The following is a 25,320-nucleotide window of genomic DNA, read 5'->3' on the forward strand; positions in this document are numbered from 1 at the left end:
CCAACTCGGTCTGGGTGGCTTAGTGGATGTGGACGTGTGCAACATAGCTCTCTCTCTCTCTATAATTCTCTCCCTTCCTCTCTCTCTCTCTCTGGTTCGCCTGGTGTGAGGCTCAGGCCCATGGCTTGTACCATGCTACCATGCTGCCGTTGTCGACATCTATCTTCTCTCTTCCCTTTGCCGCCTGCGCCCCCCGGATAGGCAGGCAAGGGACTGGCTGGGCCCGATGTGACCGCCTTGTTCGTTCTTTTGGTCACTGAGGGGCAGCACTCCCCTCCTGCTATCAAAGCGGTGGTTGCACGCAGACGGCCTGGATCATGGGTCGGCCTCTCTTGACGAATGAGCTACGGGTTTGTGGTGGCGTCGCTAGCTCCAACGGTCATGGCATTGACAGACACACGCACATACACAAGACTCTCGCGGCAGAGAGATGGAGAGGATATGTGGAGAAGGGTGAGGAAGAAGATGAGAGGACAAGGAGCCGAAAAGAGATCGGAGAGAGATGTCTGGACGGGGGACGCTTCACAGCCCAGTCCAGCCCAGCCCCCAACCACAGCAGCCTGCTACAAACCACTCTTTGCTAGTCGGCTGCCCATCATCTCATCATCCGCATGGAGAACAAGCCCTAGGTGATAGGTGATACCCGCTCTGTGGGCTGCTGGGGAGGGGGGGAGGTACTTCTCCAACATTGCCCTCGATGGAGCAGAGAGAAATGAAGGTCAACGATCCCAGTCGGACTTTGACGGCTGCTCCAGAAGAGAAAAGGCTTGCTTGACAGCGGAAAGCCACAACCAAGCGCTCTCTCCGCCCCTCGTCCGTTTGCGTTTGTATGCGTGTGTGTGTGTGTGTGTGTGTGTGTGTTTTAGGTTCTCAGAAGATTCGGCTGCCGCATATCTCTCTGCAAATATGCAGTGAATGTTGAATGACCGGTCCTCATCCAGTGCTCCTCATCTAGCTAATGCACATATATGGGCAACGGCCACGGATGCAGAGAGGGACGCAGGTGCCAGAGCCGGAGACGGATTAGTGGACATGGGAGGCAAGCGGGCAATACGGGCGATGAACATCAGACAGATGCACCTAGGCACGCACACACATATACATCAACAAGCATATACAAGGGCCAAGCAAGCAGACACGCAACATACACACAGGCACACACAGAGACGCACACGCACATACAACACACAGCACACACACACACATAAACACACACGTACAGGCACACATGGCGCCGCCGCGGCTACGGGAAGACAACATTAGACCAGGCCAAGCAATGAGCTGGCAGGCCGATTGCTCGATATCCACATGGTCGGTTAAACAGGCGCACCCCCCTACCCTATCCTACCCTACCCTACCTGTACTCTACCCTTGTCTAACCCTGCCCTTCCGATTCTCTCGCCCCCATGTCTGTTCTCCTACTCACTCTACAATCTACACGCCCCCCCCCCCTGTCTATCCCATCTCTCACTCTCTCTTCTCTCACTCACTCATTCACTCTCTCTCTCTCATATCAGTCTCATCTCTACGACTCCCAATACCCTTGTCCTCTGTCTACAGTGCCTACTTCCCTTCTCTTCCTCACCCTAGGTCAGTACGTATCTCTTTGGTTGTACACACTTCGACGGCCGGAATGGGCGGCATGCGTCTATTCCCTTGCACGAGCACGACGTCCCTCACACACACTCTCTCTCTGTGTGTCTCCTCCTCCTCCCCCTCTACCCAACATGGGGTATCAATCGTAAGTAGTAAGTAGTCAGTGGTGAGAAGAGGAACGCCTCCCTGCCTCTCGTCAGTTAAATTCAACGGGGTTGAAACCCATGTTCGGGGCAGCCTCTCATCAACCATCAATACTTCTTCAATCTTTTTATTTATTCTTCTACTGCTGAACCGTCCGTCTCTCATCCCACATCACCAACACGTTGTCCCGGAGCATTAATAACCTTCCCCCTCTCCCACCTCCCTCGAGAAACTTTCTTCTGGGACGTTCTTTATTCCATATCAAGCCGTCCCCATCAAGATTCAGTCCATCATCATCATTTATCCTGTTGTCTCACCTCGTCATTGTTCAACCTCGAGACTTGTCGTTGCTCGCTTTACTCACCCCCTCCTCCTCACTGTTTTCCCATCTTCATAATATCCAACATCAAGGAGTGTCTGTGACATCTTGATCTGTTCCTCTCACTCTCTCTTCCTCTCCCGCTCTCGTCTTGAAACCTAGATCCCGCCCAAACTTGTGCGATCTTGTTTCAGGCATCGTTGCGTTGATTCCACAATCCGTCAGCTTCCCGCTCGTCCGGCATCGCTTTCCGGCATCATGACGACGAGCACCTCACAACCAGGGCATATCATGTCCGGTGGTGACATGGACCGCCAGCACCACCACATCATCAGCACCACGCAAGCACCGCCCTTGGCCATCAGGACGGACGTAATGGAAAACTACAACATTATGACTCCCGAGCAACACCATCACCACCAACAACAACACCAACATCAACATCATCATCATCAGCGCCAGTTCCCCGTCCAGGACCCCCAGCAACAAAACTACTACCAGCTCTCTGCCGTCAGCCAGCAGTATCATTCACCGAGCATGAACCAGACGGCCTGGTCCTCGCCCCAGTCCATTTCGGCCGACGATTTTGACAGTCGCAACGCGAACAACGTCAACTACTCATACCGTGGTCAGGCCGTTTCCGCAGCAGCAGCATCTTACAACCCCTCTGTTCTCTCGCCCCGGACCTGGCCCGCCGCGATCCAGACTTCTCCCCCTACCACGTCTAGCGCCGCCCAGTTCGACCTGCCCCTTCGCTCCCAGGAGCCCGTCTATGACGGCCTCAGCAACTCGATGTCCATGTCGCCAGAGGAACTCCACGGTGCTGACCTCCAAGTCCATCTGCACTACGACAACGGGGCCTTTCACCCGCAGGGCTTCGACGCGCGCCACCTGGAGAGCGAGCGATTTCAGTACGAGTCCTCGCCCGCCACGGACGCCCCCGGGTCCCCTTACACGGGCTCGCCGGCGTCCTTCCACGCAGACTTCAGTGTGGAGCCGGACGTGATCCCCCCTCCTCCTCCTCCTCTCGCCACCACCACCACCACCGGCAGTACCAGCACCATCACACCACCCACGAGCACCCCGAGAGCGTCAGCGGCGTCCAAGGAGAGCGCCGGCGGCGAGGAGCCCTACGCCAAGCTCATCCATCGGGCCCTGCTGCACGCCCCAGACCACTCCATGACCCTGCAGGAGCTGTACAAGTGGTTCCGCGACAACACTGACAAGCCTCACAAGACGGAGGGAACCGGGTGGCAGAACAGCATCCGCCACAACCTCAGCATGAACGAAGTGAGTTGGCTCTTCCTCTCTCTGTGTCACTCTGTCTGCCTCTACTGTGATATTCTCACCTATGGTGTTGGTCTCGTTCTCCTCTACCCTCCCCAATCCCCCTCTATAGTTCATTTCATGGTCTCCTGGGGGTAGGGGGGGGAATGAATCCCAGGCATGCCCACCCATGCTCAAGCCACCAAGCACCCCTTGCTAGTCGAGAGCGTGACCGCAGCATCATGCATGACCAAGAGACAAAACTCACCTTGATGATCCTTTCACAAAACCCCAGAAGAAACCTCAGGCTTGCTGACCACTGTTTAGGCGTTTAAGAGAAGGCTGCAAGCAATTTTCCCCCACATGAATGGCAACGGCACGGGCACGGAGAAGCGCGTGTCGGAGTGGTACCTCAACCCGCAGTATATCAAGGACATCAGGCCGACGACGCACTTCCGCGACGGCAACCGCAGCTCCTCCCGCGCCCTCTTCTCCCGCCGAAACACAGCTTCGGGAGGAGCAGGATCAGGAGCAGGAGGAGGAGGTGTGGGCGGCGCCAGCAGCAACAGACGGAACAGCCCTCCGCGCTCTTCAACCGTTACCCACTACCAGAACCCCGACTACCCGAACCGCTCCATGCCCGGGCGCGCCATCTCGGGCCGCCGCGGAGGCCGGGCGACCACCTCTGCCCGGAACGCCAGACGTCAGCGCTCGCAAACAGGCTCTCTATCTCCCGTCATAGGCGGCCCGACTAACACCAGCGCCGCCGCCACCGCAGCAGCAGCAGCAGTGGCTCAGCAACAGCAGCACCTCCAGCAGCACTACACGTACTCGGCGGCCCAGATCCAGGGGTACCAGACGCGTGCCGGCGAGATGCGGAGGCGAAGCCAGAGGGCCGAGCAACAGCACCACCTGACGAACCCCATCATGGGCGGCGTCGGCCCCATATCGCCCGTGACGCTGGCCAGCAACAACACGATCGCGCCCGTGGCCTTCATGGGCGGCGCCAACGGGGTCCAGGGGGGGGTGGCTCCCCAACCCTACCAGCTCCAGCAGCAGCAGCAGCAGCACTTTGGCCTGGCCGACGTGTCCGGGGTGTATAACCCGTCGCCCCCGGCCGACGATGTCATTTACGGTTGGGGATCCGACGCCCAGATGTAAAAACAAAAAGAGGGTGGCCTCGGCCTGCGATTGTGTACTGGGGGGGGAGGAGAATGGGGGCTTGAACCCCCACGCTTGTATTAATGCATCTGAGAGTGGCCTTCTTTTTTTTCTTTACGCAACGACGCGGCCGGCGGACGGTCATCTACCAAACTTGTTCATTCTGCTCCTTTTTTTTCTTCTTTTCCACGTTCTTGGCGTTCACTGGGGAAAAGTGTTGGAAGACAGGCAAAGGAAAGAGAACGGGATCGAATATGCGGGTTCCCACTTGGAGGGGCCGGATGGGAGGGGAGTAGAGGAGGAGTAGGCCAGCATGGACGACGGTACGGTGATCCCGTCCTGTTTTTCCCTCCGTCTGTTAGGACGACGACGAAGACGACCCCCCCCCCCAAAAATGTATTATTTACGCGGCGGCTTTTGCGGCACGAAAACGAGAGTAAGAGGATAGATAGAGAGGCGAGACCGGACGGATATGGATCAGCAGAGTTGACGATAGCCAAGAATACGGGGGGGGGGGGGGGGGGACAACACCAACAAAAAAGGATACCACTGCAAAAAATCCCATGCCCTGCCATCTCCATGTCCATTTCCGGTTAACTGTCTCCTCCCCCATGCTGGGGAACCGTCTAGGCTGGCTGCGTATCGCTGTCATCCTTGCCTGTTCTATCCTTACTCGGAAGCAACCAGCCCTGGGAGAGGGCTGTACAGCCCAAGCCTGTTCTTCTTTTCTCTCTATTTCGCTCTGTCTGACTATCTGCCTATTGCCTATCTGGCTATCTTCATGCGTTGGGGGTTGAGGAGAGGTCTGATACCGGCTCATTCCTATTGGGTTAGGACTCGACATGGGGGGAATACTGGACGAGGAGGGAGAGGGCCCTATCTCGCCGTCTCGTTCCGTTTGGATCGATCCCCTTCACCCTTTCCCGCCAAGATCTATGTATAATGAACGAACCCGGGGAGAGGGGAGCAGAACTAGTCCTTGGAAACTGTGCACTCCTGTTTCCGAATGCCATATCCGGGAAGAGCAAACCAACCCAACCCAACCCAACCTACCCTTTTTCATGCCTCTCTGTTTTTCCATCTCTGTAGTTCTCTGTGTTCTTTACTCCCCATGGATGGTTGAAGAACTGGTCGATAAAATGGCGACTGCGGCACGGCTGCTGCCCACTGGTGATGCTGTCGTTGGTTGATCGCGCCAAGTGGAGATACATGTCCCTCTGGGATGGAGAATGGGAGGGATCTATCCGATATTGCTCTCTGTACATCGTACCCCTCCCATACCCCCAAAAACGTCCCATGCCAGGCAGCCCAGCTGATACACCCACCCCCGCCGCTTGAATATGTTCGGTCCCGGAGGCTGTGGGGAGAGAGAGAGAGCTCTCGAGCTTCTTTTTCGATCCGGGTCGTCTAAGACTAGGGTCACAGTGTCCGTTCTTTTGACATCTGCAGGGATCGTACGTAGACTGGAAGGGGAGGCGGGGGGGGGGGGGGGGGGGCAAGTTGGACTCGCTCGGTTGGGCGATCTTTTTTCTTCCTTGCTTTTTCTTTCTCCTTCTTGGTCCCCTCTCTGTTGGTGCGTTAAGGGGGGGTTTCCTGTTGGAGCTCCCTCGGCTAAACCCTACATCGGATCAGGGGTGAGGAGAAAGGAAAAAAGCAATTATGAACGTACGATTTGGCGTTGGGGGCGAGGCATTGGAAGGGGGGGGAGGGAAATGAGAAGAGAGAGAGGAGGGAAGAGAAGAGAGGCAATAGTTTACCTAGACTTCTTCCGTTCCCGCCCGTTTCCCCGAATCTTGTTTTTTCCTCCTCCTCTATTCTCAATTTCCCTTTTCCCTTTCCCCCATTCCGATTCCGAGGATGTACCAACACAACGTGCATCGACGGCACCACCAACAGCACAACTACCGGACACGTATGCATAGAAACTGTCCAACAATTTTTTTAACAACTTCTGGAGAAAGGTGGGGGAGGAGGGTTAAAAAAAAAACTAAAAAAAAAAAAATCCCTGTTTGATTTATTAATTACGACAATGGAAGAAGTGTGGCTTACACGGGATGAGAAGAAGGGCATATGAAGACAATCCAGGCATTTCACAATACGGCCTTCAAGTGTCATTTTCCTATTACGCCTGAGAGAGGCAGCCTATTTCATTGTGAAAATAATGAGTTAAATAATAGAAACAATCAGAATAAAGGAACAAGAAGAGAAAATAACAGCCGTCCATAGAGCGAGCGCATGTAGGCATTGTTGCAAAGAGACCATTATAATGCATCAACTACACCAAAACTTGAAAACACCAACAAACTACTGGTGTAAAACCGCGAACTTGGCAAAGGGGAATTAAAATGATAAAAAAAATCACGATAGACAGAATGAGAGGCAGTGCCTTGCCTCCCCCACACACATACAAGAAAAAGAAAAGAAAAATCCAAGTTCAATGGCCTCGCCGAACCGGCAGACTGTTGACGTCGTCCAGCGGCGTGCACGCGCTCTCGTCATATCCCCATCCAGCAGATCAGCTCACTTAACTCGCACCTCTCCCTTCGCCTCCTTTCCCCCCATCCCCCATCTGGTCTGTTTTTTTATCTCGTTGCTTGGGTCTGGAATTGATTAGTGTACCATAAATTCGGGAAAAAAGAAGAGGAGAAAGGGGCCTCGATGGCGTTCGTTGTCGCCCAGTTCCAAAGATGGTGCAGGATCGCCCATGACCTGTTATCACCTTTCCATCATCATCATCACCACACTCGCCCAGCGTGGTGTGCGAGTAGTGGAGCCGCGGGCAGACGACTGAGAGAGACATGCGAGAAAATCTGCCCGCACGTTGCTGTGGACCTCATCAAGGTAAGGAAGGTAGTAGTGAGTGTGCTGGAGTATGCAGGGATTAGGGATTGATGTGGTGGAATGGGGTATGTGGGTGGAGGGGGGGTGCGTCGATAGCCTACGCTGCGTTGCGTGGGGGGCAGGCCGATCGATCTACCAACAAACGAACCCCCGGCTCCTCGGGCATTGGCTTACACTAGGTATCCGAACTGAACACATCACAGAGACGCACGGGCACCGGCTGATCGGGGGCAGAGAGAGGTGGTGTACTCGGGAAGAGGGCACACAGCAAGAAGGGAGGGAGAGAAAGAGACCGAGAGAGAGAAAGGGAAACATAGGGCCAGGGATGGCGGGAGTTGAGTTGGAGTCGTCTTGGAGAAAGCAACCAGGGGGGGTTTGGAGAGGGGTACATACCTTAGGTAGGGACAGGGGTTGTAGGGAGACAATAAGAAAGAGAATATGGCCGTTCGTATTGTGCAGAGTCGACACCACATACATACACTCCGTACGCTACAGATACAGACACCATAGACACTACAGAAGAGCGGGAGCGTGTGTCATCTCCCGCCTCTGCAAACGGGTGACAACAAGTCGCAAGGGTGACACGGAGAGGTCGAGCATGTCCAGGTGCCGGTTCCGTGCAGGCAGAACCGAGATGGATTTGGTGGACATGGGAGACATTGGAATGTCGAGTGAATAATACACTAACATGACCATCTGGCCGTTATTCGAATATAGCCAAATCACCGCAGGTGTTATACCATCATGTCCATGGCGATACCGTGACGAGGCGGCAGCGTCGAAATGAAGAATGGGTAACCGAGGTCATGCACCAGCCGGGTTATGCTGTGATGGCGTAATATGGCCCATCGTCAAGGCCGGAAGATGAGTGCGTTCATCGGTTAAGGCATCCAGACCCGCGGATGGCGGTTGGAAACAGGCCACCCAGCCATCCCATAGCCGTCGATGGGAGGTAGCCGGCAGCAGATGGCTACAAGCTGGATCGGGGGGGCGGAAAGGCACCAGCCACCGGGAGAGAGCCAGAGATGCAGAGAAAGGCAGAGACAGGCAGAGATAGCCAGGGGCCTCCATCAAAGCTTCCACTCACTTGCTTCCAAGACCGGACTGCATCTTGCGGGTCCATTTTCTCAGGCCCTTGGGCCATGGTTCTCTGGTGCTGGCATGCTGGTAACGTAACGTGTATAAGAAGCCTGAACCAGGCGGACGGGAACCGCCTCGTGTCAGGCCAAGGGAGCTGCCATGTAACGCCGTGGGGCCTGCGTGTCTCGGTCGCCAAATGATGACCAGCGCGCATGTGTTGACTGTGGTGGAGACTGGAGAAAGAGAAAGAGAGACATGGGGGCCGGGCAATGAGGGATGGGAAATCCGAACACTGGGGATGGGCCCGGATAGGAATAATCCATGGAATGATACACTGCACGTGGAGGCAGATGCTCCAGTCTGCCAATCAGTAGTGCACGAATACCGTACTGTTAGTCTGTCTGTCTTGCCATCCTGCTACATGGCCCCCCCTGGTCGTATCGAGCATGATGGCAGATCACTTGCAGACTAAGCGCCGGACTCTCATAGCGACATTAGACGACAGAAACGACATGGGACTGTATCGAATCTGCACGACGGTATCACGTATCCGCAGCGAGCCACGTCCTACAGCTGGGCAGCGTATAGCCCATCTAAGCGGTGTGAAAGCAATGAGAGGCGGCCCACCTCGGCCGGGTGAAAGGGGGGGTCTTGGGTTTCTAAGTCCCAAGGGCAAGTCGTGATGATGAAATTTCCTTTCCTTTCTTTTCTTTTTCCCCCTCCCTCATGGAGTATTATTGCCTTTAATCTGCACTTTGTCAGGTAGCCGGCCGTGGCACCGGCAGCAGCGGTGAAAAAGGCGTGGTGGTGGTGGTGGTCCAGAACCGACTTCCGCGAGGCCGCGTATCACCTTTCCGGGAATTTTTGCCATGCAGCGACGGCGAATGCTGCGAGAGCCATCCTTGCTTGTCACATCTGCCATTGACTGACTGATTGTGGCTTGAGGGCTATCGCACTCTGTCGTCTGCCATTGGGTACCGACTGCTTGGGTCGGAGGATCAGGGACCCGGTAAATTGCATTCCCAGCCTGGTAAATCGAGTTAAACTTAGGGTGCTGACTGGTGAGAATGGTCGGGGTGTATGGCAAGGCCTGGACAACCGGCAAGCCAAGAGAATGGCATGAAAAAGCAGGTTGGCCTTTTGAAGCCGTCCTTGGGAAGGGGAGGGGCGGAGAGGGTGCGTCGTCGGCCATCTCTGATTTGCCGCTTCCAAGACGCGCAGCTTGGGGGCCAACCTCGATATCACGAGACGCAGAGGAGGCTATCCCCAGGGCAGGGGTCGGTCTGGCTCGCTCGCTCGCGAAAACAACATGAAAGGGGGGGTCTGTCATGACCACAAGAACGTATACGTACGTGCTGGTGATGAGCACGCTATCTTCGTCAGTGTCATGGTCGTCGTTACTGTCGTAGTTGTACTCATCGCCGTTGACATCTACTCTAGCGCCGGGCTTGACCCGGACTTAGCACACCGGCGGCTGATGCCACGGCGACGCAGAACAGCGGCCGAGAGAGTCCAGTGGCGCGGCACACCGCGTTGTGCAGCAGGGGTATGTTTCGGGACCGAGGCTTAGCCCATGCTCTTCTCAATCCATGTTTCTTTCCCCGGGGGGAAGAGGGCGAGAGCAAGGGAGAGTCGAGAGAGAGGACGCCACGAATGGGGCCACAGATTGCTCAATGGCTCTCTGAACATGAGGCTTGCCTCGCCCACACCCCCCCCTTACGACTCACAAGAAGAAAGTGAGTGAGCAGCTTGTGAACTCATGAAGAAGGCCGGCGGTCACACGGTCGGATTTCAGGCGGGCGTGTCGATCCAGCCTTGACGTAAGTCGAGCCCTTTGGGACACATCTTGTGCCACGCCATATGCCGGCGGAATGATCAACTTGTCAAGAACAAGGTTGACCGCCAGCACCCAGCTGCGGCCAGATGTATCAGAGGTTCGATTCAGGATTCCGAGAGAAGCCCTCGGCTGCGCCCCTGTTGGAGGCTGTTGATGGACTCTCCTCCGTTGCAGACTCTTCATACGGATACTTACAAGCAAGGTCGACGACGATGAAGAGCGTTCCCCAACGTCCCAGTGGCAGCACGTCGTTAAAAGAGACTTGGTCGCCTCCCGTCCTCTTTCCTTTGGCTCTTCTCCAACCGGGGGTTGTACCCTCTTTTCCTCCTCCACGCCGGGCGGGGAGCCGGACATGACGCCGATGGACCAGGTCCATAAATGAATGCATGCAAAGTGCTGGTGGGTACGAGTCTTTTGCAACTGCAACTGAGTGTCGCATTTTCGCAATGACGCCTCGGGGCGTTTGAAAAATCGCGGCAAACCGGAGGCCCTCCGTGGCCTCTCCTCGAATCAAAACCCTCATCCCCATTCGCTGCTCGTCTATTGAGCTTGCTGGGGGGAGGGGGGGACAAGAGGCAAAGACAAAGATAGGATTTGGGCCAGCAGCTCTTTGCAGGAACCGGATCGCAACCCGTCGGCCATGGTACTCCTGGTGACTTGTCCCAACATGGCGTTCGAGTCTGGTACACGAGTGGCTTTATGCAAAGCCTTGTCTTCTTTCTCCACACAGAGAGCGAGAGAGCGAGAGAGAGAGAGAGAGGGGGGGGACTAGCCTGGGCAGCCACGGGACGACTCGACTCATCTTGTTAAACAGTCTTGGCAACGATGCGGCACCAAGGCGGCGCTGCAAGGATTTCCCGCGCTACCGCGCCAACGGCTTCAGCATGCTTATTGCTTGGTAAGAATCGGCGACGACAAAGAAGACGACACGCTGCGCTAGAGCCGAGAAGCACAGTTATGGCCTGATCGATGAGCGCCACGGCGGCGGCACCCTGGAACGACACCCCCGGCAAGGGGGGGGAGGGGGGAGGGAGGGGAGGGGCTTGTCGATGCGGCTGTGATTCGCCGCTGGCCGCCATCCCCCACCACCACCACAACCAGTTCCTGATTTACATCCGAGAAGGGGGCGAGAAGTGAAGGGGTGAAGGGGGTGAAGGATGACGAGATGCCTGTTTGACAGATTTGACAGCCGTTTCTGCCTGCGTTACGAGTCAGTCAACCGCTCATGTTGCCTCCAACCGTGTCGTTCCAGCTCTGTGCTGTGCTGTGCTGCCGTCCGCACCCAACAAGCCAGGGCACGTGTGGATTTTCCTTCCTATGATCGGTCATCATCGTTGATGACTAGGTAGGTAAGGGGAACTGGACACAATTCTCCAGGTACCTATCTACACGCAGAGGATGCCACATTCTCCGACTTCTGCAGCCATCCTGGCGGTCTCCAGCTGCTGGATTCTCACCGCACCACCATTGCCGCCGCCACCGCCGAGAACCCGTTTTGCCGACTGCAAAGCCGTCCTGAATTTGTGATATCGATGGCCGTTATTTGTGATAGATCCTGGATCTATGGTTATCGAGATTCTGGAACCCGAGTGTCGTCTCCTCCCCTTCGGGACCCCTGGGGGGTCGCCCTTTGGCCACAGGCTCTGCCGTCTCTCAAATACGGGCGTAAACCAATGCAGTCGGCAGCTGTAGAGCGTACGCAACTTACTAGGGAAGAGAAGGGAGAGAGCCTGTGCGAGTGAGAGCGAGCCCCCAAAAGTGCAGTTCAATCTCGTCCACCGCTACTCGACTCCTCATCTCTGTCTGGGCTGGGCCTTTCCATCACCTCTGATATGGATTTGGCCATGTCTTCCATGCTCCCGGAACGTCTCCAATGCGTCTCGTCGTCCAGATTGACCTTGACCAGACCAAATCAAGTCCTGTCTATCTTCGCACACCGCATTTTCAAGGCCAGCGGCCCCGTTCAACATCTTCAACTGCCTTCTATGGGCAGGCTTGGATGGTTGGATGTGACCGCTTGCCACAGCACAAAAAGTGACATTGGCATTCCCACAGACAGGCCGCATCTCATCGGGGCGTGCCAGCAAGTGTGGTGATGGCAACGTTTTCCTGTCTCCTTCTTGTCTATGTTCGATGCAGCACCTCATGGTATGCACATACAGATCTTGCTGATGGAAATCGGTGGCCAGCGGCAGGTCTTGGATGCCCTCGCTCTCGGTCGATCGGCGCCATCACCGCAGAAGACGCACGCATGTCTTACTCGAGAAGCGATAGCCCGTTTGCATTCAGAAACGATATCGAGACTTCCTTGAGCAGTCCGTAGGCACGCCCATCTTTGGCGACCGTTTTCAAGATTCCGAGATCTGATTTCCGCAACACCAAACGCGTCTTCAGCCTAGCGGCTTAGGACCTCGACGGTGACGGCCTTCCGTGCATCTTGTACCATCGGAGGGTTAGTTCCTTTTGCCTCAAAGCATGATTCCCCCTTGATCTGTATCCTTCCTCGTCATCGTCATGGAAGGGCTGGTCCGGCCGGTCGAGCCCAACGTCATTCAGTCTGAAGGCTAGCTATACTCGAATTCGTCGCTACAGGGCAAGTAAGCTCTTCTCCGTCAGCTACTAACACGTTACCCAAGGCAAACTTGCACAGAGCTAACAGTCCGGACAGATTGTGAGCTCCAAGACCAACGCGCTCTTCCGATCAAGTGACTTCCTCGGTGACCCTGCCTGGTCAACCGGACTGATGGCGGCAGTAGACGGCTTCCCGTGCAAGCGAGCTTCACCCTCTCGGCCGGCCAGACATTTGAGGGTCTTCGAGAGACAGGAGTGTTGTCATCATACTCTGTTTGATACCACTCCGCTGCGTTACGGGGGACGGACAACCGCACGCAAGCCAACACAGAACGGCCGAAACGATATGCTACGCATGTCAGCTCCGTCCAGACATCGCATGAATCAACGCTTGTGCTCGCTAAAGCAGTCGTCCATCCGGCTGTGAGATGTTCCGTCCTCGTACGTGCGTAAAAGGCACCATGTCGCGCAGGGCATTCGGCTAGTCAACGGGAGGAGCCTCCGGAAGTACATCCGGCGCAGCATCAGGATGCCGTAGGGCATCGTTGACCCAAGTAGCGACGTGCCGGTCCTTACGGTGCATATGCAAAATTGCGTGGCTAGATCTTCATGCAGCGACGTCTGGGCCGGCCAGCTCCCCGTTGCATCCAAAGTCGCATCGGGTCGAAGCATGACATGTATTGCTGCATGGTTGCATTGCGGGCCGCGGCCGTGGGTAGAAGAGATGCCGGGACGCAGATCATGGAAGATTCTTTCGCCCGGTTTCGAATTCGACTTGTGCACAAAATCTCATGCGCTTTCCCGCTTCCGGTGTCATCCGTAGAGCCAGCCGTCTGCAGAGTCTTTGGAGGCTCGCAAGGCTGGGTGTCTCTGACAGTTGCGAGATGGATTGACGCCTCTCCCACATTCAACATAGCCCTGTTCTGTGCGTTGCTGGTCGCTGCATCCCACATTGCCGTAATCTGAGGTTCTCGGCCATAATGCAGGATGCCGAATTGGCGCAGCATTTCCCCCACAGTGCCATGTCAAACAGGGAGACGATCCTCGGCCGGGCATGGTTAGACATGATGCATCGAGCCAGACGTGAACTCGCTCCAACCAAACGCGTGGGGAAACGCTCTTTGGGTACGCTAGGGATGAAACTCTTCGCGACGTGACGAATCGATGAAGGCCGCAAGGGCAGGACACACTCTGCCGCTCAACGTCGAGTTGTAAATAGAAAAAACATACGTCCCTTCCGAAGGCGAAGAAGATGCTGTTGGCCGCCCGGTGCCTGGTCCGGACGAGCGTGCGGACGTCAAGATCACTGTTGCTCAATGTCCGCCTCGTTCTTCTCGAAGCACAACACAGCATCTGGTGCATCACCGAGCATACTCCCTCGCTCGAACTTGCGGTATCACCTCGGAGAATGGCACGGCCTGGGGCTCCTTGATGGGGCGGGGCCCTCACACGAGCATGTCAAGCGTCGTTACTCAACTTCGGGGCGACGGGAACGAACACAGAGCGTCAAACAAGGAGAACAGCGAACATTGTCTCGGGCCGTTGAATGAATCCCTGCGCGGAGCATTACCTGTGTGCCCGGGATCGAATCACCACTGAAGAGTCAGCAAAACGGTGTAACAGTGGAAAGAAGCCGCATCTGGAACCCACTGTGAGATAGTCGGGTTTTGCATTTGGGTGGGCGACTTCGCCTATGTCCCGTCCGGCCTCGTTCGGTCGTCTGTCTGCCTGTTTCCGCGGTTCTATTCTGGGAGCGTGAGCCCGTGGACAGCTAGCTGTGACTTGCTGGAGCGATACCACAAGGCTGAAGTGCAGTCGCGACAAGCGAAAGAAGGGGGGGTCGGCCGGGTACGTCGGCTCTCGTCACCTTGATGAGATTCGGGGTAGGAACACCGCAGCGCGGCTGACTCGATTGAATTATTGAAGCCCCGAGACGCCGCCACGAGGGGTGTAAGATATTGTGGAACTAGGGTCGATTTAGAACTTCCGCTTTTTCCGCGCCGGTCCTGACGCGGCCTTTTTCTGCAACTCCCTCTGAAGCTCATCTCGCTTTCTGTTCGCCCGTTCCTGCGAGGTTTCCCTGAGTCTCGCCTGAGGCTCTGTGCCTGCCTGTGATCGGCCTCGAGCCTCTTCTGCCGCCGTAGTAGGCGACGGTTCGGCCACCTTGAGAGGGCGGGTGCCTCCGCCGATGCGACCTAGCCCGACTCTTTTTGGCTGCTCAGGTGACTTGGCGTCGGAATGCTCCGGCTCTCCACCGACACGACTCAATGGCTCTTTTTTGGGAGATCCCGGAGTCGTGGACCGTCGAGCTTGGCCTCCGATAAGACCAAGCCCACTCTTTGGTTCCTTCGCACCGGGCCGCGGTTCGGCACGCTGAGGTGGCGATGAAGCCTCAGCTAACGAGGCGGTAGCGTCTTCGTCAGACTCCGTCTCGGTCTCGGATCCGTCTGGTTCCGGTGCTTTGGGAGGAGACGGTGCGCCAGTTGACATGGGTGTGACCCTCCTCCCTATCGTTCCCAAACGTGAAGGTTGGGCCTTCTGCTCCAACGGAGGCACGGGAACGCTGTCGGGTATCAGCGAAGTGTCCTCATCCTCGGTGCTATTGTCATCATTCCCATACGGGGGTATGACGGAACGCTTGCGAGTGGAAATGAGATGTGGCGGCGTTGATTGCACTTGGAAATCCTCATCATCGTCGTCGCCCTTGGTCTCGTCACCCTTGCTTTCCAACTGGCCTGCGCCAGATGAAGACGTTTCCTGCTGGCTTTGGCGAGAGCCTGACTTTGGTCCCACAATAGGGATACACGAAGTCTGTGATATTGTCCACCAGTTGTCAAGCGACGCTGGGTCATTCAAGTCTACTTTTCGACGATATTCAAGTCCGTCGGCACCAAAGACGTCCTGAAAAAGTCTGGACAAGTCATCTTGATCCTCACCCAGCTGAGCCTTCCACTCTTCAGGTCGAAAGGGGGCAAGCCCCTTGACCTTCTCTTCGGCCATCTTTCTCGTGGGCTTTTGCTTGGCGGATAGGACAGTAAACACGTTCTCCAGGCGGGTTCCAGTGGCCTCGAGTTTGTCGAGGAGCTTCATGATGATGGCGTCCTTTTGCTTGAGAACCTCCTTGAGGGACTCGACCTGTCTGCGCCCGTTCGAGTGTGCTTGTGCCAGTGGTACAACAAGCTCCGTGACGAGGTCGGACCGAGAGCACTTTTGCAAATACACGGGCCATTCCAGAGGGTTCATATTTTCCAACTCACAGGTGATGTTCAGAGTCAGGCCCTCGTCCCCTGCTTCGCTGCTAGGAGTCGTCGACAACGTCATAGATGCTCTGTCATGGTCTGGATGCGAAGGTTCGAAGACGGATCTGATCTTTGAAAGAAAGGCACGCATGTTACTGTCACTGTCCGTCGGGTCGATGCTGGTGGACTCGTTGAGGCTGCGCTTGTAGATGGCCTTTCGATCCAGGGACTCTACCCACAAGTTTGCTAGGTCTGTGACGTGTATCGTGTACGCCGCTGTCGAGAAACTCGTCGACACCAAGAGATTAGGCAGGCCGGTTGACGGCGAGATAGGCAATTGGCGCCATATTGGCGGGGTTGTCATGGTTGCTGCTCTAAGCAGTCACCGGACGAGAGATGGTTTCCGTGGGATGGCAACCGAGAGGGCGACGCAGGAGGCCGAGCGAGGCAATGAAGGGACGATATCCCGCAGCAGCAGCGGCAGGAGAGTTGTTGCAGAGAGAGATTGTCAAATCCGATTGGAACGAACCTCGGCAGCGGTCCGATGGGGCTGTGAGCGAGGAGGCTGGCGTGGCGGTACGACTTTGCAGAAGGGAGCGATGACGTTTCTAGTTCCAAGGCCGTTGAGGGAGAAAAGGCCTGGACAATGTGTCGCATGTATCGTAAGACAGCACCTGGTGGCCGTCGTAGGAGCGGAAGACGCGGGGCAGGTCGAAAATCGCGTGTAGGGTTCTCATGCGGCGGGATCGAAACGTGCCGAAGGTTGCTCCGGTGTTTCTCGCGCGCGAATCAAGAGCAAGGGTACCGTCCCGTGGTGCACCAATCCAGTGAGACGTGATACGAAGGAAATGTGACAGTCGTCGCGTGCGACGGAGGAGATTCGATGACTATGTTAGGGCGTGGATGGCCGAGAAGAGCATGGAGGAAGGGGGAGGAGGAGGAAAAAGTGGAAGTGGAAGGTATCACGAAAAGGCTTGGCGTGTCGTTGTTGCGTTGTGCGTCAGTCAGTTAGGCAGCTGCTGCGTACAGTAATAATTTTCACAAGATAGACTGTGCTTTCCAGTATCTGGGTGACTTTGAGGAGAAGGCACGGCACGGCGCGGGTAAGCTAGCTCCTTCCTTCGCACAGTGGTTGTCTCAAGGTACGTACCTCGGCACCTTGGCATCAGGCAGTAAGTGAGTAATTAGGCCATTGAGCGAGGGTGCGGTGCGAGTGAGTGCTGCAGCGGATAGCAGCATTGAAACGTCTCATTTGCCTTCTCTCACTCAGGATGGGTGAGACTGTCAAGGACGTTATCCTACAGAAGGCCTCACACACCGTGGTAGGGTGCGAAAAGAAAGAAACAGCAGGTGTTGAAGAAATCACAAGCAGGTAGATAAATGCACTGGTGTCCTCGATTTTGAGGATACCTTGACGATTCATCAACCAGTACCTTAATAGCCCTCAGCGTGTATGAATGGCGTGTGCTCATGTTGCGCCTCGTTCAAATAAGGTACAACCCAACTGTTTTGACGTGTCTCGGAACAAAGGAACGGATGGCACTCACTCACTTTACCCATTACCCTAATGATTCAACACGGGATGGCTCCACGTCCCTCAGCGAGAGAACGGGCCAGACAAGGTTCAGCATGTCTCTGTAACGCAAGCCAGGATCGCCAGCGATGCCCCTTATTGACTTTATCGAGTCGATGCTACCGTATATTGTATTGTTTTGGAAATACGTCTCTGTCTTCAAGTCTGACGATGTCTGAACCAGCGTGGTCTGCATTAAGAACTCATGCTCCTCACTCGTCTGCCCCTAAGCTCGTTGAAAATAAAGCGTTACTCAGGTTTCGCTAAGTGGTGGGTGGTGAGTGGCCCGTGCATAACTGACAGAATGCTCCAGTGTGATTATGTAAGGCGCAATTGGCAAGATCAAGATGTCCTGTCATTTGACGCGCCGGTTCCCTCCCTTCTTGGAATCCATGCAAGCAGCATTGGACTTACTACAGCACATCCTCTCCAGCAGTGTTCGTCAACCACTTACCATCTCGAAATCAATGGTCAATGTCGGAATGTGAGACAGCCCGTTGCAATGCTACCGTCCACACACACGCGGCACGCAGACATGGCATGGCGGACCTGGGGCCACGCCAGACCCCCCTTGAGAACCCGTCACTCGTCAGTCACTCATCTTCTTCATCCGGATCGTGTGATTGGCGCAGCTCTGCACAGCCATAACCATAACGCCCCCCGTGGTCAAACGCGCCACTTTACCATCTCTCCACTCCACCTCGAAGCACATTGGTACAGTCGACCAGAGCGTCTCTCTGCGCCGCGTCCTTTGCATGAGAGTCCCCCCGCCGCCGCCAAGACGCCACGGCGACCTATCAATGTGGCTCAGCGTCTTGCAGTCGTCCTCCCGCCCCCCGCTAAACAAGCTTGTCCTGCCATTCCCACGAACCACGCACGCTACGGTGACTGGTCCGACAAGGGAGATCACCAGTGCCATGCTTGCCAGGCACGAGGAGCCGGGACAGGGCCATGGCGGATGACGTGCCAGGTGAGAGTGAGGGGAGGAGCAAGCAGCCTTTGCGTTCTTCTCTCGCCGCACAAGGGAAACCGGGAGCGGTGGCGACCTTCCACGCTGCTGGCGACGCATCATTGGCCATCTTTCAGTATGCCTCGACCGTTTTCTTGAATTTGTGGCATGGATGATGATGACCCTGCTCGGCCTTTGACGGGCGGGCAACGGGGGACCATCATAATTGTGGTCCGGACACTCCCAACGTGTTCGGGCAATATGAGCCTGGCCGATCATCATCCATTGCTGGAAAGTATATCCAAATGGGGGGATGGACGATTCAGTACACCAATATCCGTAAATTGGCAGACGAGGCACGACGTATAAGCGCCGAGGGACCGCTTCCCCCTTCCATGTTGAACTGCCGACACACCCTTTACCCATCCATAGTATATCGACTTTTGTTCCCTCACCATCGACATTTCCACACGTGTCGACAGATATGGGACAGAAGCCCAGCAGCCCGTTGGCGACCTGCCTCAACAATGTCTGTGACGGTCGTTCGTCCTGCGTCGGCTATCCCAACGACCCCCTCTTCCAAATCAACTGGGTGAAGCCGTACAACCTTGACATCGCCGTCGAACCCATCGCCGTCACCCGGCCAAAGACCACCGAGGATGTCGCCGGCTTCGTCAAATGCGCCGCAGATAACAACGTCAAGGTCCAGGCCAAGTCGGGAGGTCACTCTTATGCGTACGTATGACGGCCTTTTTTTCCTATTTCCATAGTTGGCTAACCTGCTTCATCGCAGCAACTTCGGCCTCGGTGGCACTGACGGCGCCCTAGTCATCGATCTTGTCAACTTTCAGCACTTTTCGATGGACACGGATACCTGGCAAGCAACCATCGGTGGAGGCAACAGGCTGCACGACGTTACCGAGAAATTGCACGACAACGGGAAACGCGCCATGGCCCACGGCACGTGTCCTGGTGTGGGCATCGGCGGCCATGCAACTATTGTAAGTCTCAGAAAAAGTATCAAGGGGACAGTTGTCCGGTGACGATACGTCTTACGATGACCACGCCGTGCTGACGCAAGACCCCCAACACAATAGGGCGGTCTCGGCCCCAGCTCACGCATGTGGGGAAGCTGCCTTGACCACGTCGTTGAGGTCGAAGTTGTCACGGCCGACGGCAAGATCCAGCGCGCCAGTGACACGCAGAACTCGGATCTCTTCTTCGCGCTCAAGGGCGCCGGCGCCGGCTTCGGTGTCATCACCGAGTTTGTCATGCGGACCCACCCGGAACCCGGCGACATCGTGCAGTACTCGTATTCCATCACCTTCTCCAAACACCGCGACCTCGCCCCCGTCTTCAAGCAGTGGCAAGACCTCATCTCTGACCCGGCGCTCGACCGCCGCTTCAGCAGCGAGTTCGTCATGCAGGAGCTCGGCGTCGCTATCACGGCTACCTTCTATGGCACCGAAGACGAGTTCAAGGAGACGGGCATTCCGGACAGGATCCCCAAGGGCAAGATCTCGGTTGTCGTCAACGACTGGCTCGGCGACGTGGCACAAAAGGCGCAGGACGCGGCCCTCTGGCTCAGCGAGGTCCAGTCCCCCTTCACGGCCAAGAGCCTCGCCTTCACGCGCGACGACCTCTTGACCGAGGATGGCATCCAGGCTCTAATGGACTACATTGACGAGGTCGACCGCGGCACGCTGATCTGGTTTCTCATCTTCGACGTGACGGGCGGCGCCATCAACGACGTGCCGATGAACGCCACCGCCTACCGCCACCGCGACAAGATTATGTTTTGCCAGGGCTACGGCGTCGGCCTCCCGACGCTGAGCACCAAGACCAAGGAGTTTATGGCGGGTGTCGCCGAGACGATCCGCAAGGCCAGCCCGAACGAGCTCAGCACGTATGCCGGGTACGTCGACCCGACGCTCGAGAACGCGCAGGAGAAGTACTGGGGGGCCAACCTGCCGGCGCTGCAGCGCATCAAGGCGACATGGGACCCCGAGGACCTCTTCTCCAACCCGCAGAGCGTGCGGCCCGATGCGAACGCAAAGGACGTTGAGTCAGAGGCGAGCAGCCCCGGCAGTGGCGGCAATGGTAGCAGCGGTAGCAGCAGCGATTCCAACGGCAGCGATCCAAAAGGCGGCGACAGCTAGGATGAAGCCGGGAGTTCACGGCGTCTGCTTGACTCCGTGAGACTTCCACTCACCACGGGCTGGGTTTTGGTGTTTTCGCTCTTCTTGTTTTTGTGACGTCGGTCCATGGATTCATACCATTCACACCATTCACACCATTCACACTTGTCTGGATAGACCTTGAGGCAGTCCCTCACTTGGTCTTGCCCATTTTCTTCTACTTTAGATACCCGGTATCCAATGCAACTCTCCTCGTTCTGAAACGTGTATCAATCTTGCGTTTGTGTTCGGGTAGACAAGTGTGTGAAGTTCGATGCTATATAGAGCCCACTTAGGTAACTAGGCAACATGGCAACACTCTGCAGGCCCTTCTTAGTGCTGTGCCTCTTCAGTCGACATGCCCGCTGACGAAGGCACTAGGTACCCAAGATCCCTGGTTTGCGCCGGTGGGGTCAATAATCTCGCATGTTTGCGAGCCAAGGAGCACTGGACACCCTGCAACATTCAAACACCACCACTACCACCACCACCCCGGTCTCACGGTTCTTCCTCGTCGCATGGAGTCGTTCCTCCCGTGAACCCTCACATGCTTTCGATCCTTCTTGCCCTGAGGGCTCCGCCAGGTTTCCCATCAAACCAACAATCCCCATCGACGTAGGCTCCCCCCTCTTCACTTCCTCGAACCAACCGCGCGGCCATGCCCTCCATCATCGACGGCCGCGTCTCCCGCCGCCCCTACACCCGCTCCGAGACGGCCACCCGCGTGACTCACCTCGTCCGCAACCCCGGGCTTCTCACGGCGCGCGAGGTCGTCTGCGGCGTCTACCTCGCCTACGTCGCCTACGTCGCCGCCCTCACCCTCAGGAGCGTCGCCTACCTCGTCTCCAACGCCGACGGCCGCGCCATGTGGTGCCCCGCCGACCCGCCCGTGCCGGACTGGTACCCGCCCGGATGGAAGGTGGAGCTGAGCCGCTGGGACTGCTTCCGCATGCTGCGGTGGATGGTGCTCCGGAGGATCGGGGCGTTGGCGTATGAGGTTTTTGCCTGGGGTTGTTGCGCGGCACTGGGGGCTTTCGTAGCCGAGGAGGGGATCAGGTGGGCGAGGGGGAGGTAGGTCACCTTTCGATGCTTAGGGGAGGGGGCATTTGCTGATTTTGATCGTGGCTTGTTGATTGTGGCTTGTGGGATTTAGGCGTTCGATGTTATGCTGTGTGAAGGATTTAATGTTGACGAAGACGGAATTGCTGAGGGGGACTCAGCCATATATCTAGGGTCGGAGAACCACGACTTGACAGTTACTTGATCAAAACAAATAGCCTCGATTTCCTTTTCGTTCTATGCCGGACTCAAGACGTTCTAGCACTTGAGATACGTGGCATGTTGGTGATCGCCACAAGCATGGATCACCCAACTCTGAGAAGTGTCGACAATAACGACTCCAGCAAGACAATCCTCAGGCAAGATGTCGAGTCTGCGCCATCCAGCCCGCAACCCCACCGTTTACATCGCCGAGAGCTCGCGGCGACCGTATACTGTGCCCTCGCCGTCTTCGGTGTGATGTTGCACGCCTGGGGTATCCGGCTTTTGGTGATACGAGGGACAGAGGCGCTGTGTCGCCGCGACGAGGCTCGCGGGCTCCGGACCCGGGGTTTGGATGGATAGATGGGACAAGAATGGGTGGGAGAGCTGTAGCAGGGAGCTCTCGAGGACAGGTTGGTTCCGGAGGGAGACGATCTTGGTTCTGATTTTGGTGGTGCCGAAGATGTTGTGATGGTTGTGGAGGGGCATGAAGACCTCTTCAGGAAGAGAGGGACAGGGTTAAGGAAGGGAAAAACGCGCCGTTGGCAAGACATGAGACTTTTGTAATTCGGAGTGATTGTCTTGGGTAAGGAATATCGGTGTGTTATGAATCCGACACTGGTCTAATCGGTCAAAACGAGTTTCTGTTGACGAAAATGCATTTGTTTAATGCGACTACTACTATCATTTAATTTTATTTGTTTGTTGGTGTTGCCATTGAAAACCCGTCTGGGCTACTGGCTTCCTCGTCCCATAATCTCCCAGACAAACTGAAGACAATTCATGAGCAAGGCCTTGAACTTGTTGTGCTATAGCACGAGATACATGATGGAATGCTGGTTGGATCGGTCAAGAGACACTTGGAGTTGACATCGGGCAAGAAAGACTACGCATATTGAACGATTCTTTCAAGAGCAAATTTGCCTGCAAAATACAGCCACATAAGAAGGGCTAGGGTATCATGCAACAGCCGCCAGGAAGATGTTATTGCATCCGAGAACTGACCTCAGCTACTCAGTTACATACCTCAAGTAAGCGCAAAGACGACACTGACTTCTACTTGCCTGTGTTCAAGTCTGCGATGAACAGCGCCACAATGGTGTGATGCAGGTGTGGCTGGTGCACGGTGACAGGTCATGTGCTTAACTAAGCTGGACATCGGCCGTTGCTCACGTGACGATAAGATAAGTCGCCTCGCTTCTTCCCCCCGAAAAATCGTAGGGTTTCTCCCTCTCTCCCGGGTGGACCCACTCACGAAATCGAAAACACACTGAAGTCGTGAAATTTCCCGCGTCTGCCACTGCACGATTCCACGTCCGCCATCTAACCCTTCCAGCCAGCCCCGTTGTTGAATCCGACACCCCCAAACCGACACAATGGCCAAACTCTCGTAAGTGACCTCGTCTTGCCGCTCTGAATCTTTCGAATCCTCGACGGCGCGATCCTCTCGACTTCCCCCGCGCCTTCCCGCCGCCGTTCGGTGGTGGGAGAGGGCGGGATGCACACTCGGCAAGGCGATGCGGGCGGGCGCTCCCACACGACACACACGACGCACGAACGACGCAAAGGAAAAAAGAGAAGGAACCTTTTCGACATGAGGGAACTGGAGGCATAGGTCTTCCTGGGCTGGTTTTTTTTTGGGACACGACTGCGAGAGGTGGACTACAACAAAACCGCGACAACTCGAGAGGGTTCCCAATATTTGGACGTTTTGGAGGAGAAAAATTTCCTGCAACCGCCCCGCCCCGCCGACTGCCGCCCACGACTCGATGCCGCGCCCGTCGAAAGAGGAAACAAACATGATGAAGACTGCGACGTGGAAATGCTGACCAGTTTTTCCCACAGGCGTGGTGCCCCCGGTGGCAAGCTCAAGATGACCCTCGGTCTCCCCGTGTACGAAATCCCCCTCCTCCCCATCAGACGTCCTCTCGTCTGAACGAGAGGAACGCGCTCCGAAGGAACCCCTGGCTGACTTGTGTGATTTTGCAGTGGTGCCGTCATGAACTGCGCCGACAACTCTGGTGCCCGTAACCTGTACATCATCTCCGTCAAGGGTATCGGTGCCCGCCTCAACAGACTGCCCGCCGGTGGTGTCGGTGACATGGTCATGGCCACCGTCAAGAAGGGAAAGCCTGAGCTCCGCAAGAAGGTCCACCCCGCCGTCATCGTCCGCCAGTCCAAGCCCTGGAAGCGCTTCGACGGTGTCTTCCTGTACTTCGAGGACAACGCTGGTGTCGTAAGTAGCGCCGATGCCGAATGCGGCGCGCCGATGGGGCGTCGGGACCCTGCCTCCGTGCGAGTCCGGCCACCGGGCAAGCGTCGCGAGTAGAAGGAAACGAAGCATGCTAACAAAATGACAACAGATCGTCAACCCCAAGGGTGAGATGAAGGGCTCCGCCATCACCGGCCCCGTCGGTAAGGAGGCTGCTGAGCTCTGGCCCGTAAGTTTCTCTACCCACAGCCTTGCCAGTTTATCCCCACAGCGACTGACGTTATCCCCTCCAGCGTATTGCCAGCAACTCCGGTGTCGTTATGTAAAGGAGTTTTCTTTCACAAAGTCAAGAAACAAAAGGGCGAAAAGGACGACGTTATGGCTACGGATTAGGTCAACCGGTGCGAAACCAAATGGGACATACATCACCACCAAACTTTCCCCTCCTCAACCCGACCCCTTCCCTTGAAGAAACCCCATTTTCCCTTAGTCGCGGAAGGGGGGGCGGAGCAAAGGAAGGGGGGTGATGAAAAAAACATGAACCAAATCAGAACAAGAGGGTTGCTGTTTTTGGCCCGGTCTCATTTTCTTTTTAGTTTCCTCGCTGGAACTGGCAGGGACTCTGCATTTTTCGGCTGTGGCGTGTAAAGGGAAAGAAGCTTCATACCAGGCATTTCGCATACAGGAGAGATACAAAAATCCGATTCTTTGCGCACGTTACATTTGCTGTTCCCCTTTCGCCGTCCTCCTGTTACTGCTATGCGGCCTTCTCATCTGTCCTATATCTGTTCCGTGTCTGGTGAGGCTTGATGCGACTCGAGGGGCTCAGTATTACGTAAGTGTGGCTGGGGTGGTTATGCTCCTTACAAATTCACCAGTCGGTTGGTTTGATCTCCAATCATACTGGCTTCCTTCTGCCTACATTTGATACTTAGACAGGTAGGACGCCGCGGCTGAAGGTCAGGTACATATGGAGCCCCGGGGGGGGGGTTAAAATTGCAGTGCTGGAACGACGACACCTCGAACGTCCACGCCGCCCCACTTATCGAGGTTCTGCGTGCTCGATCTGCGTAAGCAGGTGCTTACTAACTATGT

General features: G+C 55.9%; 8 protein-coding genes across 8 annotated transcripts; 5 read left to right on the plus strand and 3 right to left on the minus strand.

The window, feature by feature from the left end:
• Window positions 1-2,317: 2,317 nt before the first annotated feature.
• CDEST_11906 (Putative Fork head domain, winged helix-like DNA-binding domain superfamily) lies at window positions 2,318-4,486 on the plus strand (the record flags this gene model as incomplete). Its single annotated transcript, XM_062928062.1, has 2 exons — window positions 2,318-3,349; window positions 3,653-4,486. 2 exons carry the CDS (start codon window positions 2,318-2,320, stop codon window positions 4,484-4,486), a joined length of 1,866 nt encoding a protein of 621 aa, XP_062784113.1.
• Window positions 4,487-8,974: 4,488 nt separating this feature from the next.
• CDEST_11907 (uncharacterized protein) lies at window positions 8,975-10,598 on the minus strand (the record flags this gene model as incomplete). Its single annotated transcript, XM_062928063.1, has 3 exons — window positions 8,975-9,066; window positions 9,338-9,843; window positions 10,135-10,598. The coding sequence occupies 3 exons, from the start codon at window positions 10,596-10,598 to the stop codon at window positions 8,975-8,977; spliced, it is 1,062 nt and encodes a 353-aa protein (XP_062784114.1).
• Window positions 10,599-12,076: 1,478 nt separating this feature from the next.
• Window positions 12,077-12,518, plus strand: CDEST_11908 (uncharacterized protein; the record flags this gene model as incomplete). Its single annotated transcript, XM_062928064.1, has 2 exons — window positions 12,077-12,336; window positions 12,440-12,518. The coding sequence occupies 2 exons, from the start codon at window positions 12,077-12,079 to the stop codon at window positions 12,516-12,518; spliced, it is 339 nt and encodes a 112-aa protein (XP_062784115.1).
• Window positions 12,519-13,296: 778 nt separating this feature from the next.
• Window positions 13,297-13,822, minus strand: CDEST_11909 (uncharacterized protein; the record flags this gene model as incomplete). Its single annotated transcript, XM_062928065.1, has 2 exons — window positions 13,297-13,414; window positions 13,491-13,822. The coding sequence occupies 2 exons, from the start codon at window positions 13,820-13,822 to the stop codon at window positions 13,297-13,299; spliced, it is 450 nt and encodes a 149-aa protein (XP_062784116.1).
• A 934-nt stretch (window positions 13,823-14,756) lies between these two features.
• CDEST_11910 (Putative XRCC4-like domain superfamily protein) lies at window positions 14,757-16,973 on the minus strand. The gene has a single exon (XM_062928066.1). It carries the CDS (start codon window positions 16,416-16,418, stop codon window positions 14,793-14,795), a length of 1,626 nt encoding a protein of 541 aa, XP_062784117.1. The 5' UTR covers window positions 16,419-16,973; the 3' UTR covers window positions 14,757-14,792.
• A 1,254-nt stretch (window positions 16,974-18,227) lies between these two features.
• CDEST_11911 (Putative oxygen oxidoreductase covalent FAD-binding, berberine/berberine) lies at window positions 18,228-21,164 on the plus strand. Its single transcript, XM_062928067.1, has 3 exons — window positions 18,228-19,311; window positions 19,370-19,577; window positions 19,674-21,164. The coding sequence occupies exons 1-3, from the start codon at window positions 19,061-19,063 to the stop codon at window positions 20,733-20,735; spliced, it is 1,521 nt and encodes a 506-aa protein (XP_062784118.1). The 5' UTR covers window positions 18,228-19,060; the 3' UTR covers window positions 20,736-21,164.
• A 2-nt stretch (window positions 21,165-21,166) lies between these two features.
• CDEST_11912 (uncharacterized protein) lies at window positions 21,167-21,843 on the plus strand. Its single transcript, XM_062928068.1, has one exon. It carries the CDS (start codon window positions 21,412-21,414, stop codon window positions 21,826-21,828), a length of 417 nt encoding a protein of 138 aa, XP_062784119.1. The 5' UTR covers window positions 21,167-21,411; the 3' UTR covers window positions 21,829-21,843.
• A 1,416-nt stretch (window positions 21,844-23,259) lies between these two features.
• Window positions 23,260-24,951, plus strand: CDEST_11913 (Putative large ribosomal subunit protein uL14). Its single transcript, XM_062928069.1, has 5 exons — window positions 23,260-23,403; window positions 23,859-23,906; window positions 24,003-24,249; window positions 24,377-24,454; window positions 24,519-24,951. Exons 1-5 carry the CDS (start codon window positions 23,390-23,392, stop codon window positions 24,549-24,551), a joined length of 420 nt encoding a protein of 139 aa, XP_062784120.1. The 5' UTR covers window positions 23,260-23,389; the 3' UTR covers window positions 24,552-24,951.
• The last annotated feature ends 369 nt before the right edge of the window (window positions 24,952-25,320 follow it).

Source organism: Colletotrichum destructivum, chromosome 8 (assembly GCF_034447905.1).
Source record: "Colletotrichum destructivum chromosome 8, complete sequence".
In the NCBI taxonomy this organism is placed as follows: domain Eukaryota; kingdom Fungi; phylum Ascomycota; class Sordariomycetes; order Glomerellales; family Glomerellaceae; genus Colletotrichum; species Colletotrichum destructivum.

Bases quoted from the DNA above. Each gene is read 5' to 3' on its own strand.
- CDEST_11910 (XM_062928066.1), bottom strand. From the start codon at position 16,418: ATGACAACCCCGCCAATATGGCGCCAATTGCCTATCTCGCCGTCAACC.
- CDEST_11911 (XM_062928067.1), top strand. From the start codon at position 19,061: ATGGGACAGAAGCCCAGCAGCCCGTTGGCGACCTGCCTCAACAATGTC. The intron at 19,312-19,369 runs GTACGTATGACG...GCTTCATCGCAG, and splicing joins TCGGGAGGTCACTCTTATGC to CAACTTCGGCCTCGGTGGCA. The intron at 19,578-19,673 runs GTAAGTCTCAGA...CCAACACAATAG, and splicing joins TCGGCGGCCATGCAACTATT to GGCGGTCTCGGCCCCAGCTC.
- CDEST_11912 (XM_062928068.1), top strand. From the start codon at position 21,412: ATGCCCTCCATCATCGACGGCCGCGTCTCCCGCCGCCCCTACACCCGC.
- CDEST_11913 (XM_062928069.1), top strand. The intron at 23,907-24,002 runs GTACGAAATCCC...GTGATTTTGCAG, and splicing joins ATGACCCTCGGTCTCCCCGT to TGGTGCCGTCATGAACTGCG. The intron at 24,250-24,376 runs GTAAGTAGCGCC...AAATGACAACAG, and splicing joins TCGAGGACAACGCTGGTGTC to ATCGTCAACCCCAAGGGTGA.